The sequence below is a fragment of the Molothrus ater genome, chromosome 2 (genome assembly GCF_012460135.2).
Source record: "Molothrus ater isolate BHLD 08-10-18 breed brown headed cowbird chromosome 2, BPBGC_Mater_1.1, whole genome shotgun sequence".
NCBI lineage: Eukaryota > Metazoa > Chordata > Aves > Passeriformes > Icteridae > Molothrus > Molothrus ater.
In genome coordinates, this window is record NC_050479.2 from 9,061,881 (window position 1) to 9,078,173 (window position 16,293).

The 16,293-nt window shown below is 42.5% G+C and overlaps 2 protein-coding genes across 9 annotated transcripts in view; one reads left to right on the forward strand and one right to left on the reverse strand.

Moving 5' to 3' along the window:
* SRPX (sushi repeat containing protein X-linked) overlaps positions 1 to 16,293 on the forward strand; it is a 37,137-nt gene that overhangs the window by 16,866 nt on the left and 3,978 nt on the right. For 2 of the 4 annotated variants that reach the window (XM_036392434.1, XM_036392443.1), the window contains exons 7-10: positions 337 to 516; positions 943 to 1,076; positions 2,388 to 2,509; positions 4,533 to 5,569. In XM_036392434.1, the coding sequence (XP_036248327.1) occupies positions 337 to 516; positions 943 to 1,076; positions 2,388 to 2,509; positions 4,533 to 4,713 (617 nt within the window). In that variant the 3' untranslated portion in view covers positions 4,714 to 5,569. Of the gene's footprint in view, positions 1 to 336; positions 517 to 942; positions 1,077 to 2,387; positions 2,510 to 4,532; positions 5,570 to 16,293 lie in introns of those variants that run through there. The other 2 variants (XM_054518521.1, XM_054518522.1) reach the window with 2 other exon arrangements.
* The window catches only part of SYTL5 (synaptotagmin like 5), an 81,626-nt gene continuing 75,885 nt past the window's right edge, over positions 10,553 to 16,293 (reverse strand). For all 5 annotated transcript variants that reach the window (XM_036383006.2, XM_036383016.2, XM_036383035.2 and 2 more), the window contains one exon: positions 10,553 to 16,118. In XM_036383006.2, coding sequence (XP_036238899.1) covers positions 15,976 to 16,118 — 143 coding nt within the window. In that variant the 3' untranslated portion in view covers positions 10,553 to 15,975. The remainder of the gene's footprint in view (positions 16,119 to 16,293) is intronic.

Sequence of the window (16,293 nt, forward strand, 5' to 3'; positions counted from 1 at the left end):
CACATCTCTCAAGCAGGGCTGCCCTTTCACAGGTCCAGATGTTAACCTCTGGAGTTGAATATACAGAGGTGACCTGTGGTTTTTAGCTTCAGCCCTTTGCTCCGTGACCTTTTGTCCCATGCATACACCTACACATCTGTTTCATTTCACATAAGAGTTGAGGGATGGGGGAGTTCAGGTTGGTTGTTTGGGGTTTTTAAGTGCATGACTAATAAGACAGAAAGCAAACAGAAAATGTCTTTGGTACTGGTATTCCGCTGACCTGTGCTGCCTCAGTAACAAATGGTGATTCATGCTGTGTCTTTCATTTTGTTTCGTTTTTTTTCTTGCTCAAAGTCAGGCGCTGTGTGAAGTTAAATGCCCCAGATAATGGCTACATCAAGTGCTCAGGTGATGGCAATAACTATGGTGCTACCTGTGAGTTCTCCTGCATTGGTGGCTATGAGCTGCAAGGAAGCCCAGCTCGAGTCTGCCAGTACAATTTGGGGTGGTCAGGAGTGGAGCCAACCTGTGCACGTAAGTGAGTATTTCACCACTCTGCCAGGAGGAATCCAGCACAGGGATGCTTAGGGCAGTGAGAATTTGGGAAGGAGGTGTGGGGTGGAATACAGCTGCAGTGTCCCAGAGGTAGAAAACTCAGCATCATTTTTGTCTCCTCTGTCAGTTTGCACTTAACAGCTGAAGCCTTTGCCACCTTTGACTGCTCTTTCCTAGAGTTTGTTTTAGCTCAAAGCTTTCTACAAAATGTCACATTCTGGACTCAATCCATTGTGCAAGCTAGAACAGTCTACAGTAAAATTGTTGGCTTCAATGAGGCCAGCATTTCACTCATGTCTTCTTTATTATTGATTCTTGTTCTTGTGTTTCTGCAGTTGAACTCTCCCTCTAGAAATTGACCTGTTTTCAGTGTGCTTCATAACTTTTGTTTTAATTTTATTCCAGCCATGAATATTAATGTGAATGTGAGGACTGCAGCTGCACTTCTGGATCAGTTTTATGAGAAGCGGAGACTGCTGATTATTTCAACTCCTACTGCTGCTAACTTCTTCTACAGGATGCAGCTGGGGATGCTGCAGGTAAAACACATTTGAGAGGGATGTGCAGCTATTTTTTTTCTTTAAAGAAAGACACAAGAGGACAAGTTCCAATGTTTTACATAAATCCAAAAACTTCAGCTTTTATGTTGTAGCCACTGGAAGATCTGGCTCAAACAGTCATGGTTCCAGATTAATCCTTTTCACAGGGGTTTGAGTTGAAATATCCCCCCAGTCTCTAACTCAGCTCCATTCTGGATTTTGCTGCCTCTGACCAGTCACTAAATCCCAGGCAGTTCTGGCCCTTCCATTCTCCCCAGATTAATTTAACTCATGCTCAATAGTAATTCCCTATCTCAGCTGCTGAAGAAGTTTAAAAAAACCCACAAACCCAAGCCTCCAGCTCTTAAGCAGCTCATGCAGACCAGGCTTACAGAATTTGCAACTACAATGCAAGCAAGTGTGAATAGCTTCAGAAATAAAAAGTGCACCAGCAAACAAAGGACCACAGCCACAGCACAGAAATCATCCAGAGTGCTGGAGATAACATTGGGGTGTTTTGTTCCAAAAGGCACAAAACACCTGATCATTTTCCTTCTTATGTGTTCTAAGTGTGATGCCCTTGTTAGCTTTTTGCTAGTCTTAGTGATAGATCTCCAAAATCTATCGGTGTCCTCAGGGAAAGGAAGGAAAGGAACCAGTCCTGTATTCTTTCACAGATACAGGTGCTCCCATCTTGTTTTTTCTTCTCACAAATTGTAACAAAATGCAGTATAAATAATCATTGAGATATGAATGTGATGATGTTTTTTACTGCTGGCTTAAATTACACTTGTATTTAAGAAATAAAAAAAAAACAGCTCCTTTTCCCTATTAGATAAACTTGGCAAGAAAATTCAATATATTGATCAAACTGAATTTAATGGCTATAGTATATTTTCCACTTCTTGGCAGCAGGCAAATGAGTTGGCATGGAAGAAAACTTTCTACAGTCAACTTCTGTTTCACATAATTTGCTTTGATTTCCAAATTAGGTCATTGGTACAATGCTTAGTGTCCTGGCATCTTCTCATATAACTATAGAGACAAGTTGATATTTCTCCTAGGTGGTCTCTATGTGTTGATTTTCTTAGAGTATCTGAGAATCTGTTACTTAACCTCCCCTGGAGTCACAAAGCTCCAGTTCTTTGCTGTGAGAATTTGAGTGTTTACAAAACACGCTCTCAAATCAGTTTAAAGCATTTAACTAACTTAAGCAGAGGAGACTCTGTGAACTCTTGCTGCACACTCAAAACATCCCCCTGTTCTCTCAGGGATAACCAACCCCCCTCTCTCTCCTCTGAACCCTTGCAGCCAGCGCAGTGTGGGTTAGACCTGCGGCACGTCACCGTGGTGGAGCTGGTGGGAATCTTCCCAACACTGATAGGAAGAATAGGAGTGAAGCTGCTGCCTCCATCACTTGCCCTGCAGCTCAGGTAAAGGAAGCTCTCACTGCTGTTGTGTTTGCACCTTATCCTACAAGTTGCATTGCTTTTGATCCCTGCATCTTACTCTCCAAATACCATGTATTCTACTCCAATGTACACAGCTAGACACTGGAAAGTAGCAGTGAGCACACTTGGGGATTAATTTACTAGCAGCAAATTAAAACACAATAACAAACTTATTTAATTATATATTTAGTATGACTATGTTCATAGGCATATAAGTTTGTATTTTTGGGTGTTGCCACTGAAAACACTTGAGAGTCTGTCTGTATTTGTATTGGAGTTGCTCCTTTGCAAGGACAGCCCCAAATGGCAGAGACAGCTCATCCTCTGCACCAGGGCTGGTGGTGGTTGTGGCCAGGCTAAAGGGGAAACTCTTTGAAGTCCCATATGTAGGAATGAGATGGGGCAGTATTTCAAAGAGGAAATTATCTCAGCCTCCCCAGCCTGCCTGCAGCATCAGCAGTTTTACTGAGGTGCCTAAACTGTTTTGACTTGGCTTTAGACTGGCAGAGGATTGGTTTTCACTTGAAAGGAAGACTTCAAATGCCAGCATTTCCTAAGGACTGGAAGAGGAAAAAAAGCCAAAAGTGAAGGCCTCATTGGCGGGAAAAGAAGGAGTTGTTTAGAAAAAAGTCAAGGAGCATTTTAAGCAACATTATCTATGATATGCCTGAGGAAAGGGAGTAAGTTTTAATTGAATACAATGAAAATTGCTGACACAGCAGAGAGGGGATTTTTAAAAAATACTAAACTGTTCTCCATAAAAGAAAAAGGAGAGCACAAAAGCATTCTTTTTTAAAAATAAAGATACTTTTACTAAAGTTGAAATGGTTTTCTTGTGGCTCTGTAGAAAATAATGAGCTCTCTTAACATCTCATTCCCTGATCTCTTGCAACCTTTAATTAAGCTATGTTTCAGAAGTTAGTATAGTATGACCTGCCCTTTGTTGTTGCTTAGTGTGTGAATTACAGACTTCTAGTTCTGCATGGTGATCAAATCTATATGAAATGCCCTCTTAAGAATAAAGGTGTTGTCCAGAATTGACATTTCAGTAAGCTAATGAGCACAAGTGCCCCAGTTAAAACTTTGGAAAGCACAGAAGTTTAGCATTTGGATTTTTAGAAGCATTTTTTCTTAGGTAATATATGGCACAAGATGAAGGTACTTTTCTTTCACCATTGCTTAGCTTTAATATTTATTTTAGTTTGAATTTAATGGCCAAGCTCCCTAATTGCAACAAGACTATGCCTAGAGCCCTCAAACTTGTTAGGAGGCTGAGGAAGGCCAATTTTGGTGCTTCACACCTTTTCAAAATCCCCCCAGATTCTTCTTCATGGCAGCTTTCTCTCATTCTCTCGTGGCTGCCTGAATTTATTCACCCCACACTAATGATGTTGACTGACTGCATATCCAGGCACCTTCTAGTACATCATTCCTTCAAGCAAAAGATGAAAAGAGCACCACAGATAAACTTTTGTTACTTATGTAGCTTTTGCTACTAGAGGAGCTTAAATGACCACTTCCACCACTTTGGAAGAAGGACTCCTCCATGATTAGCAGTGGCTTTTGTTCTCTAAAATTAGAGCCAGAGATGATTGTTATTATTAGGTAGCAGTGAAAGCAGACACCAATAATTTTGTCCTGCTTTTTCTTACTGTGATTTTTTTATACCAAGGAAAGCCAAGAAGTGGAAGGCAAGAAAGGAAATAGTCTTTCTTGTAACTCAAGCTTCATCACAAGGATTTCTTTAGGCAGTGTTCATACTTTTTTTTTTTTTTTTTTTTGGCTGACCTTGTTTCACTCCTGTGACAGCAGTGGGTACTGGCAGAGAACAGAGCTGGGTGCAGTCACTTTGACACGTGCAGGCACCTGCTCTTTATCTGGCTCCTCGTTAATGCTGAAACCAAGCCTATTCTCTGTGTAGCCCCTGTGCCCATGCCCACCTTCCCCTGCTCAGACTGAAGAGGCTGGTGCTGCCCTTTAACAAAGCCAGTTCCTTGCTTTGCAGGCTGCTGCTGAGGATCCCCCATTACAGTTTCAACATCGTGGTGATGGACAAGCACGGCATGGACAAGGAGCGCTACCCCTTCCCAGCAACACCAGCTGAGCTCTTTGCCCTTATTGACAAATTCCCCTTGAGAAAAGATGAGATGAAACTGCAAGCAGAAATTGGTCACTCATGTCCCTAATTCAGCAGTTCAGGGCCTGCAGTTGTTGGTGAATTTTTTTTGGTCCACAGAATTCTCCCCTTGGTGCTACACAAAGCATGGCTTCTTTAGTCACTGAAGTGATTTTCTGTGTGTATTGGTACATCTGTCCAGCCATGCAGCTGCTCTGCATAGAAGGGTGCTCTTTTGTACTTTCAGTCATCTTTAGATCATAGAATGGCCTGGGTTGGAAGTGACTTCAAATATCATTGAGTTCCAGCCCTGCTGCCATGCACAGGGACATGTTGCACTAGATCAGGTTGCTCAGAGCCCCATCCAACCTGGCCTTGAACACTGCCAGGGATGGGGCAGCCACAGCTTCTCTGGGCATCCTGTGCCAGTGCCTCACCACCTGCACAGTGAAGAATTTTCCCCTCATATCTAATCTGAACCTGTTCTCTTACAAGTTCAAGCCATTGCCCCTTGTCTGTCACTTCAGATTCTTGTAAAAAATCCCTCTCCATCTTTCCTGTTGGCTCTCTTCAGGGACTGGAAGGCCACAATTAGATCACCCCTAAGCCTTCTCTTTTCCAGGCTGAGCAATCCCCATTTTCTCAGCCTTTCCTCACAGGAGAGGTGCTCTGTCCCTCTGATCACCTTGGTGGCCTTCTCTGGACTTGCTCTGACAGGTTTATGTCCTTCCTCCTGCTGGGGACCCCACAACTGGATGAATGTGGATGTAGAATTTACTACCTAATGGAATTTCTTGTACAGAGAGTAAAGAACTAAGGCACGTTACTGGGAGTTTATTTTGGATTTTTCATTCAGTGTAAAATTGGGGTTTCTTTCTTACTGTTTATAATTCTTTTTATTAATAAAATATTGTTTTGCAAACAAATAGTTGTCTAAAATTCCTCTTGGGGGTTAAAGTTGGTCGATTGTTACAGAATTTGGTTCAAAATACCTTTCTGCAAACCATTATAAAAGACATTAGCCTCACATTGAAAGTGTATGAGGAACCCACTGGTGCCTTTTAGTTCCACTAAAAAAAGTGTCAATCACAGACCAAAAGCATGAGCCAGAGGGAACACAAGCATTGATTTTCAGCAGCAGCAAAGAGAAAACTGGTGATAGCAGGAGCGTGGAGGTCATTGCCACAGGGAATATGATGAAGGAGCAGTGATCAGTGTAGAGGATGGGCAGTAATTACTAAGGCCTATGTACTGCAATTCTTAATGGGAACATATGTTCTTACCTGCTGCACTTCTGCTTCTGGCTTTTAATGTCCTACAGTCTTGGAGTAGCAGACTTTTTTCTCCCCCCTTCACCTTGGAGACAGACCAGGCTGTTGATTTGATGGCAGGGAAACATCATCAAGGATTTGTCACTTCCAGAGCTGTGAAAATACTTGTTTGCAAGTCATCACTTTGAAATTAACAAAAAAAGTTCCCTGTTTAATAAAAAAAATATCAGGAGACCATCAGAACAGGAAAAAAACTAATTTGTTTTATTACAGCCCAGAGTCTCAACAGTCCACTCAAAGAATACACATCATGCATGAGGAGTACAATGTCAGAGGAGTGAAAACTGAGAGTTTCAGTTTGGATGCCTGTTCACAGGGTATGATACACAATTTGACTGTCTGAACTAGCACCCAGCATCTGTGCTGTTCATTCTTGCCCCTCAAGAGCACAGTCTTTTTTCAGCCAAATGCTTGTTTGACTTTGACCATAAGGTAGAGTTTTAAATTTTACAGTGGTGTCAGCAGAAGAACAGTTTTAGCAGCATCTTTAAAGCAATCCTTACCAGAATTGGGTCTCTTGCATTCTCTGAAATAACAAAAAAAAAAAAAAAAAAAAAGAAAAGTCTTTTAAAAAACACTGGTCCTACAAGTGAACCAATGAGGAAGTGGATACGAAGAGAGGTAAGTCAGCCTTGACACCAGCAAGCAAAAGCTAATTTGTGGGCTGAAGCATCAAGGAGGAGCTGTGTGGGGGTATGCCATGGACAGGATGATCTGCTTCCCAGTGTCAGCAGAGTGTTGCTGAACACCCAAAGCAGCTGTGAAAGCATGGCTTGGCCCTGCAGTGCTGGTGCCAAAGGCCAAGGAGAGCAGGATACACCCTGAACTCTGCAGGTGGTGGTGCCAGGATGAGCAACTGAGAGGCAAGGGTTTGCCAGGATGAGCAGCTGAGGGCCAAGGAAGCCCTGGGCTTTCCAAGCGTTGCTGTTAGGAGCAAGGGACAAGGTCAGGACTGGTGACAGAAATCACAGAAATGCCATTTCTTTTCCAGACCTGACCAAACAAATAAATAAATGTTGAACCCACTGTAAAGGAGCAAGGAGGGTGAGAGGTGGACGCAGCTGTACCCCAGGCTGCCTTCCCTCTGTCAGTGGTTAAGGGAATCAGGGCTGGGCACACCAAGGACATGGACTGTGGGAGGAGACCAGAGAGGAGCCTCTGAGGTGGCCCAAGGGCTGGAGCACCTCTGCCATGGAGACAGGCTGAGAGCACTGGGGCTGGTCAGCCTGGGGAAGAGGAGGCTCCAGGGAGACCTTAGAGCAGCCTGAAGGGGCTGCAAGAGGGCTGGAGAGGGATTTTCAGAGGGGCATGCAGTGATAGAAAAGGCCCTAAGCTAAAGGAGGACAGGTTTAGATTAGATGGTAGGAAGAAATTCTGAGGGTGATGAGGGCCAGGAATCTGGAGGTTTGCAGGGCCAGGTTGGATGGGGCTCTCTGGAGCATGGAAGATTCCCTGCCCACAGCAGGGAGATTGGAACAAGATGATCTCAACCCAAACCATTCTGTGACTCTGTGCCTGTGGAACAGAGGCAGCCCAAGGGCACATCCATGCACAGACTGCTGCGGCCCCAGTTCTCACTCAGGTTCTTTTGCATGCACATGCTTAAAGCATGAATCACAAGTGGACAGGTTTAGGGTTTTTTTTCCCCTCACTTTTCTCACTGAAAAAGGAGAACAACTGATTTCCAATGATTTAAAATCTATTACAAAAACAAAAATCTCGGGTCTGATTTTTCTCCTGTATTGCTGCAATTCCAATCTGCTGCTGCTCCATGTTGATTTAGGCACAGAGTCAGTGCATCCAGTCATCTTCCCTGACTGCATGAACAGGAGCAGGGCTTTACAATTGCTACAATCAGGAAAGTGATTGCAATCACTAGGCTGTTACAGGAAATTTAATTAAGTGAAGGAGAGTGTGAGTGATTGGATTACTGGTTATATTCTGCACAGAACATCTCTTAAAATCCTGTGATTAAGAAAAGCTGTTCTTTATTAGTAATACAAGGATTCTTGCATTTTCTGTTGGACATTTTTGTGGGGAACAGTGAAAAATACCATGTACCGTCTCTGTTTTGGAGTCAAATCAGCCTGCATGTATGGTATGCAGGTAGGGATTTGGTAGAATGGCCTTTTGGGAGTGTTTGAACAAGGGATTTAGTAGTTCTGGCTTTAGCCCAGCATTTATATATGCAAATATATTCCAGTAACTCATCCTGTACACTTCTGGTCCCAGAAAAATAACCCTGCATAAGCAAGGTTCAGTATCTACACCAGTGCAATTTCTTTTTTTTAAGGTTTCACAAAAAAATCTCCTCCCTCAAAGTTATAATGGCTGGAGTCTATTTCATACTCCCAGCTCTTCTTGCTATAGCTCTAATCCTACCATTGCTGTCAAAATGCAAATCTAATTGAAAACATGAATATTAGACCTGCCATGAGCCTTACCCTTTCCATCCCACCTCCAGGCTGTTCATTGCAGGAGAAGTGACACATCACAGTGTGTGGATACAGTCATGGGCTGGAGGTTCCTACATCAATCTGGAGGTTCTGAGTATGAACCAGATGACTTCAATTATTTCAGATGAGAAAAGAATTACTGTTCCTGACATGCAGCATCTTTTACAAACAAAACTATTGAGATAAATTGTGGGAGACAGCAGTTTCTCAGCAAAAAACCAATTTTGTAAATGGCTTGATTTTCCCCAGATTCTACCTAATAATCCACCTAATTAGATGAGAACAGCCCCTGCTGTCACACACCTCCTCTACAGCTGCAGAAGAGAGACAAATTTGAAGTTGCACATCCCTATTCTTGAAGTTCAAAGCCCTTTGGGACAGAAAGTGTTGTGTTTTAATGAAAACACCAGTGATCCTTCACAGTTCTGCACTAAACAACCACAACATGGGACTTCATTACAGCTCAGTGCTTACATAAGAGCATGAGTCAGACTGCATCACATAATTAATGAAAATGCAGAGCCTAAAGAGTAACCTGGAGTGTATTTAAATACTCTAATGATCACAACCCACTTTTTAAGTTGAGGTGGGGGAATAATAGAGCTCAGGCTGTGCAATCTCAGTGCTTGATCACTTCCAGCCACTCACCACAGTCTCTGCTCCTGCTGTACATCCACAGGAAGCAAAAAGTGCTTCACACTGTCAGGAGGTGGCACAGCTCCTCTTGGCCATGCAGCTGCTGCCCATTTCTCTCTCCCCTTTTGTGGCTGGAGGACATTTTTATGGCAGCTTGGTGAAGGGAAGAGTGGGAAATCAGCTGCAGGTGCTGGAAGGCAGAGAGCAGCAAGGCTGCCTGGTCTAGAGGAGCCAGTGAGGACGTGGGCAGATGAGGAGAGCACATGTGGTTTTTCTCTGGCCTCTTCCAAGCAGTGACCCAGCTGCTGCATGCTCTGTGAAACACAGAGGGAGCAAGAATGCCAGTGTCCATGCAGAATGTGCTAGTGCACATCTAGTCACCAACATGCCTCCCATTGCCACCCACGCAGCCAGAAAGTAACCAAAACCTGAATTTCAATAATTAGCATGGCCCATACTTCAAATTTACAAGGATAATTAGTCATCTATCACCTCCAAGAGAAGGGGAGGAGGAACTAATGTTCAGTTGTACAGGAGTGACAGAGATGTCTTCCAGACCCCCAGGCAAGTCCTTGAGTACAGTTCTGAGCAAAGGTACAGAGAGCAGAGAAATGGCAGGGGGGCTCTTCCCCTTCCTGCAGCTGCCTTCCAGTTTTTGGGTGTCTGACCTGCCCATAAAGGCCAGAACCAGCACAGGGATGAGCCAGACAAGAGTGGTGTGAGGGCAGAAGACCCTGAGCTCAAACCACTCCCAGAGACCACTGAGAGCTCATCTGCAGAGCTCATCTCCCCTTAACCTGGGCACAGGAACTGAGCCAGGCTTTCAGAATGCTCCAGAGGCAGCACAAGCCCTGAGCCCAGGTTTTGCCTCCTTTCTCACTGGGAAGGCACAGCAAGACATAAAAGCCCAGGAGAACCACAAGAAGATGTGAGAGAGCCCTCAGCTCTGAGGAAAGTTGAAGTGAGCACAACTCTGCTGAAAGTGTAAATTAAGGGGTCGAATGCTTGTTGATTTTTCTTATAATAATAATTAAAAAGAAATCAGGACCAGAAATTACAGAAAATATGCATTTTGAACATACCTGGATGTTCAGGTGGGGAGGACCTTGGACTAGGGAAGAGGCAGGAGATTCAGAGATGGAGGGGAGGACCTGGTGAACAGGCGGAGTTAATATACATGTAAAATAATTTTATAGCAAGGAGGAAGAGAATGCTATATTTTCCTTTTCCTTAGAATTGCATATTTAAAAGAAATCAGATGTAATGCTTATGAAATCAAAAATAGCTTAATTTCTATACTTTAAGTGCTTTTAAGAAAAGAAAAGGAGAGACAGAGACAGAGACATCATCAATGGAGTCTCACCTCCGAAAACATGCAAGGCCCCCTGCATTAGTCATCACATATAAGAGATGTCTTTACCTCGGTGAGATAACATGGGGATACATAGTCTCCTGTAATTCATTTTAGGAGAGACAAAGACACAGCAGCATTTCAGTATTTTAATTTAGAAGACATTACAGAAATCTTGACAACAGCTGCAAATGTCTTACCAGCCATCTTTGTCCACAAAACAATGAACAATGCACAGTACAAAAATGTTCTCAGCAGAAAACATTGCTTTGTCTCAATTTGGGCAAAGCTTAACATACTGCAATGCCATTTACTGCTACTACTGTTGATGTCCACCAGAATGATTAAACAAATTGCTAGCAACAGATTTTTAGTAGAACAAAGGCAGCACAAGGGATATGTGACATTCTCTAATTGCTGCAGCAAATGACTATGCTTGGCTTTAGGCAAACCTCAACAATTAGAACTATTCTCAAAAATATACAGAGAGCTGTCAGGAGCAGTAGCACACAGCCATGTAAATGTTATTGCCACAAAGTAGGGTTGTTGAAATAAATAATCTAAATAAAAGGTCAAGATGCAGCCAGGGTGAGTTTCAAAAACAACCTAAAAAGTCACCTAAAATGCAAGCTGAGATTCAGTTTCCAGTGTTAATATACACAGTATAATTAACACTGTATTATCACTTATTAAACAGCATTTGAAAACATGGAATCATCAGGGAGGAGATTCATGGGCACAGTGGTAAGGGTCTGTTAGCATGCTTCTGAGCATCTCCTGCTGAGCAGTGGTAAAGGGCATCACTGCAAATAATAGTCTGCATCCTGTTCTGGAATTCACCATCATTTCACTAGGGCTCTCAAACGTTAACATTTCTGGGGGTAGAAAACAATAATAACTAATTATTTGGAAAAAAAATGGTTTATAAAGTGCATGGGTCAGCTCTCAGAAGATACTTGTTTATGTTATGGTTGCAGAGTGCTGAAAAACTGTGTGTTAGCAAAGGAAAATTTCAGTCTTAACCTCATATAGAAGAAAATAAGTGGGGCTCTCCCATCACTTGTGCATGCTGCCTCCTCCCAGATATTGGGGATCAGAGTCCAAGGAGAACCTTCTGGTCAGGCTGCTGAACTGAAGGGAGGGGTGAAGGGAAGAGAAACCCTTGCAAAGATTCAGGTACAACTCTCGTTATCTTGTGTGAGCCCACAAACCAGACAGCTGTGGAAACAGGGCTCTGGTCTCTTCTCCAAAGGTGTAAGAAACCCAAGCAGGTTTTCTCTTCATGGATGCTACAAAACAAACTGCAAACTTTACATTCCTGAAGCTTGGCAATGTGCAGAGCCATCAAGAAGTCAAAATTACACCAGACTAAAATGCAACCCTGCTGTTACTTCTCCTTATCTATTAGGACCAGTGGATGCTCAAAGGCTGCTGTGCTGTTGTAGTTGAGTTGATATTTTGCAGAATACAGTTTAGAATAATTGTATTTAGCAGAGCTAAACCAGTCAGGAAAAGAAAAATCAAAAATTAATATATAAAATGCTTAATTCATGCTGCCTCAGCATAATCTGCACTGGAGAGGCACAGAAGAGGAAGCTTCCAGTCTAATGTACCACGATCAAAACATACTCACCATCCTAATGCTTTCTCTCTTAAACCATTACAGCTGGAAAAGAAGGATGGAAATGTGGCACCTGAAAGGCATCCAAGGAGGGCAGTGGCACTTGGATTAGCACAGGAAGGTGGCAACAGCAGCCCCTGGTCTTTGCAGCTTTCCTTTCACCTCACTCAAGTGTAACATGGTGGAGGTAGAGGAGATAGGAAGGACATTTCAAACCTATTTCATCTGGTTTTGGAATCTCAACATGCAAGGAGGTTCAGAAGCGTGAAGTCCCCATTCAGCTGATAGAGAAAATCACCAGAGAGCAGGGCTGGATGCCCAAATCTGCTGTCAGGGCCTGGAAAGCCTATCAAAAAGCATCAGCTCTTTTTGATAGTTATTGGCACTGTCTGTAGATGTGTTTACTGGCCCAAATTGACCTTTTACAGCTAAAGTTGCACTTTTATTCTTCTTAATGGGTTGAACCCTCAAAATTTAATCACAAACCTTGCTAGAAAAATATGTAGCAGAGTAAAATGTGTTTTGTAACACATTTTCTGCACCCACCATAGAGCAGATTTCTTCTCCACTGATGCAGCTTCAGTTGTTCAGGTCTGTGTAGAAAAAGACTTCAGAAACATCAGCTCTGCTGTATCTGTTTACTCAGGGCACGAGTTTATGAATCAGTGTTAAAATTGTGGCCATTTCCTCCCGAAAATTAGCTTTGAATAAACCATTCATGCACCTTCAATATTATAAATACAGATAGAAAAGGAAGGCCTTGGTCTAATTCCTGGCTTTCTGTCTTTTTTGTTCAGCCTGGTAACACACAGTGCATGATGACGCACAATTATGGGCAATTAATTCAAATATCCGGGAAACAAGAAATCACATCTGCAGTTAATCATCTTGTGCTTTTTCCAAACCATAAACCATCTTTACAGAAGAAGAGAACAAAGAGATGAGAGACATAATTAAATGTGACATTTTCCATAAATCAGATGATTCCTACAAATGGGCTGATAACATCAGAGAGCAGCAAAACTTTCCAAATTGCTCTGGTGTTTATCTGATGCTCATCATCTCTCTGAGGCTCTGGTGAGTGTGACAGCTTTTATCGTGACACCATGCTGCAGAACTGTCCCTGTTAACCCAGGAGGTGGTTTCACTCTTCTACCCCAAACCCCCCCAGTGGCAATCACCACCTCCTTGGCTGGAATTCCTTCCCAGGTGAAGCTGTTCCCTCCACAGGCTGAGCTGCAGCCTGCTCAGAGCCCAGCCTGTGACTTCAGCTGTGGGCTCAGAGGGACATTTTGGCCCTTTGGAAGGAAAAGGCAGAGCTTAAAGCCCTTCTATGAGCGGGGTGACACTTCCCAGATGTAACCATTCATCACAAACTCTGCCTTATGACCAAAATGGGCAGAAGTTGAAGCAGTAAAATACAATTTTTTTTTGTTTCAAAGCAAGATGTGAATTAGCCAAAATATTCATGCTTAGGAGATTAGGAAGTACCATTCAAAAATTAGGCAAAAGCTTGTTTTCCATGCAAAAGTAAATTAAATTTTAAATTATTTTAAGTTTTTTTCAGCTTGGCAAATGAAAAAAAGCCTGTTCCAGGGTCCAACTTGGAGGAATTTTTTTGTTATTACTTTTTCCATTTTCACCATCAAAATTAATCAAAGCAAACCATTCAACAGACCAATGTTCCTCTACAACTTAAGCTGGAATGTTACCTCAAAGAACCATTTTCTTTACATTCAACAAGTTTATCTGTTTGAAACAACTTCTAGCAAAAGAAAAAAAAAAACAAGTTAATGACTACATGTCAATGTAATATTATTATTCCCAAAATAAATTCAGGTTTGTAGTACAAACAACCAAGACAACTCAAAACAATTCTGTTAAAGAGAGAGGTAGTTAAGGTGTCAAAAGTTAGGTTTGGTCACTTTGGAAGATACTGATAAAAATAATCTAATATTAAAGACAGACTATGGTGATAAGACAAAGTCATAAAATGTTGTGTGCTTGATATTTGTGCTCTAATTTATCATCTCACAGCACCTGTGGCACAGATTTGTAGAATGACAGAATCATTTAGGTTGGAAAAATAAAAGTCAGCTAAAACCAAACTAGACTGCCCTCACTGCCCAATTTCAGCTGAACTTCAGACAAAAATGAAGAAAAGATAAAGAAGGAAAATGAAGTCAGTTTTCTTGAGTAACCACTGATGTTTGGTTCCCAATCTAAGATTCTGTGGGAGAATTTTCAGTTTCAAAGATGACTTGGTAATTTCTGAAAATGGTGAGTCTCCAACTGGGCAAGCAATACCTCCAGTGACTTTTAAAAGTCATATCAGAATTTTGAAATAACTTATGCATAATGAAACAAATAATTTTATTAAAACTACTGTTTTCAACATGAATAAATACTTTTTTTAAATCCAATAATATTATGATTTTAAAAGACTGGCTGTAAACTTTCCTGCAGTTTCCAGCCACTCCAACAAAAAACAGCATAAAATATCTTAAAAAGAGAAAAATTAATATTACATGTTAAGGTTTTGAGTTCAGCTCTAAATACATATACTTAATTGTACACTAGGACAAGTACAGATGTAAACATCTCCAGCTGTAGTTGCTTAGCTACCAGATTATATTCTGTTGTTCAATCTAGATTCCTTGCAATAAACTTTTGGGGGAAAAAATGTAGGAATAGCTATCGGTGAATTTACCAGTGCAAATATAAAGCTGTGTTCTAATTGTGGAAAGGTCAGAAGAAATGCTTTTCACTCAGTTTCCTGATCTTCCTTTGTCTTACACCTTGAGGATCACAAAATTACTGTTGAACAATTGTCATGGTTAGTAAGATTAATGATTGCATTGGCCAAGACCCACTCATCATTAAATCCACTGGGGGGATGTTCAGGAGCAAAAATGTCCTACTTGGATTATAAATAATGTGCATGGGCCTGAATGGGACCCCAGCCCATTTAGAGGAGATTTTACAGTGATGCAAATCATTTTGGCATGTGCTTTAATCCCATTCTGTTCTATACAATCTGTTGAATCAAGTTTTAGCTAAATCTGTCCAAACCTGGCATGTGTCTCATCTCAGCAACACATCAGATGGGGACTGGCATGTGGACATATTCCCTCTGTTCAATGACATCAGAAGGTCTTGGCTAGAGCTGTCAACTGAATGAAAAACAGCAGCATCATGCAGTTCTGGATACTGTTTGAGGATTTGTTATGATTTATTTTCATTAGAGGCTCTTTGACTACGTTGAACCAAGTCTGCCTTTTATACATGTGCATTAAAATACCCAGAGGATGCCAGGACACCAGCACTGCCCAGCAGCTCACTGCTGCCTAGTTCTAGGGCAGTGCAACACTGCACCAGGCCCTGCTTGGCTGGGTTTTGGTCCCAAGCCTGTCATGCTGCACCACTGCACAGCCCAACAAGCAAACACAATGAACAAACACTGTTTGTTGTCCTTCAGAACATTATGGCTTCTTGATTTACAAACACCAAAGCACAGACTCACTCTGAATCTGCTTGTTCTGTGCCACTGCTGCCTTTGGGGCCATCCCTGAGCCAGAAGGAGATTCATAAACCTGGCATCACTCACTAAATGACCAGCAAGAGAGTTTGCTCACTCTGAGCAGCCCTCAGGCAGAATGCTCATCAGCTGCACACCAGCCACCAGAGGGGACAGAGGAAGCCAGTCTGATCTCTGTGCAAGGTCCAGCTCTCACTGGCTTCAGGAGACACAATTCACACAAGAAGCCTGGGTAAGGAATGTGTGCATGAAAGTGCAGAATGCATTAAAGTCTCACTCAGAGCCTTAATATCCAAGGCAAAGGGTACAACCCTTCTCAGGTTCAAATGGGCCAAGTGACAAGAGCCTGGACACCCCTGAAGCCAGGAGCAGCTGTGGCACCCCCACAGTTAAAGTCCTTCAGAGCCTGCGTTTCCCCATGCTGGATCTCAGCATCAACACCCCTTCCACTGCAGCTCCTGGGCTGTCGATCATCTTCTGCCAGAGGTGCTGCTCTTCCCCTTGGGAGTCCATCCAGTCAACCTCCTTGCCATTGCTCACACCTGGCAATTGTAAAAACATGGGAATTTGCCATTTTAGGAGCAGTTGGATAACATCACTCCTCATTTACTACAACAGTGTGCAAGAGAAATGACGAGCACTTTACACTTCCACCTGCACACAGGGAGTTGTACTGAGAGCAGGCAGCTCCTGGAGAGCACCAGTTTGTCATTGAAC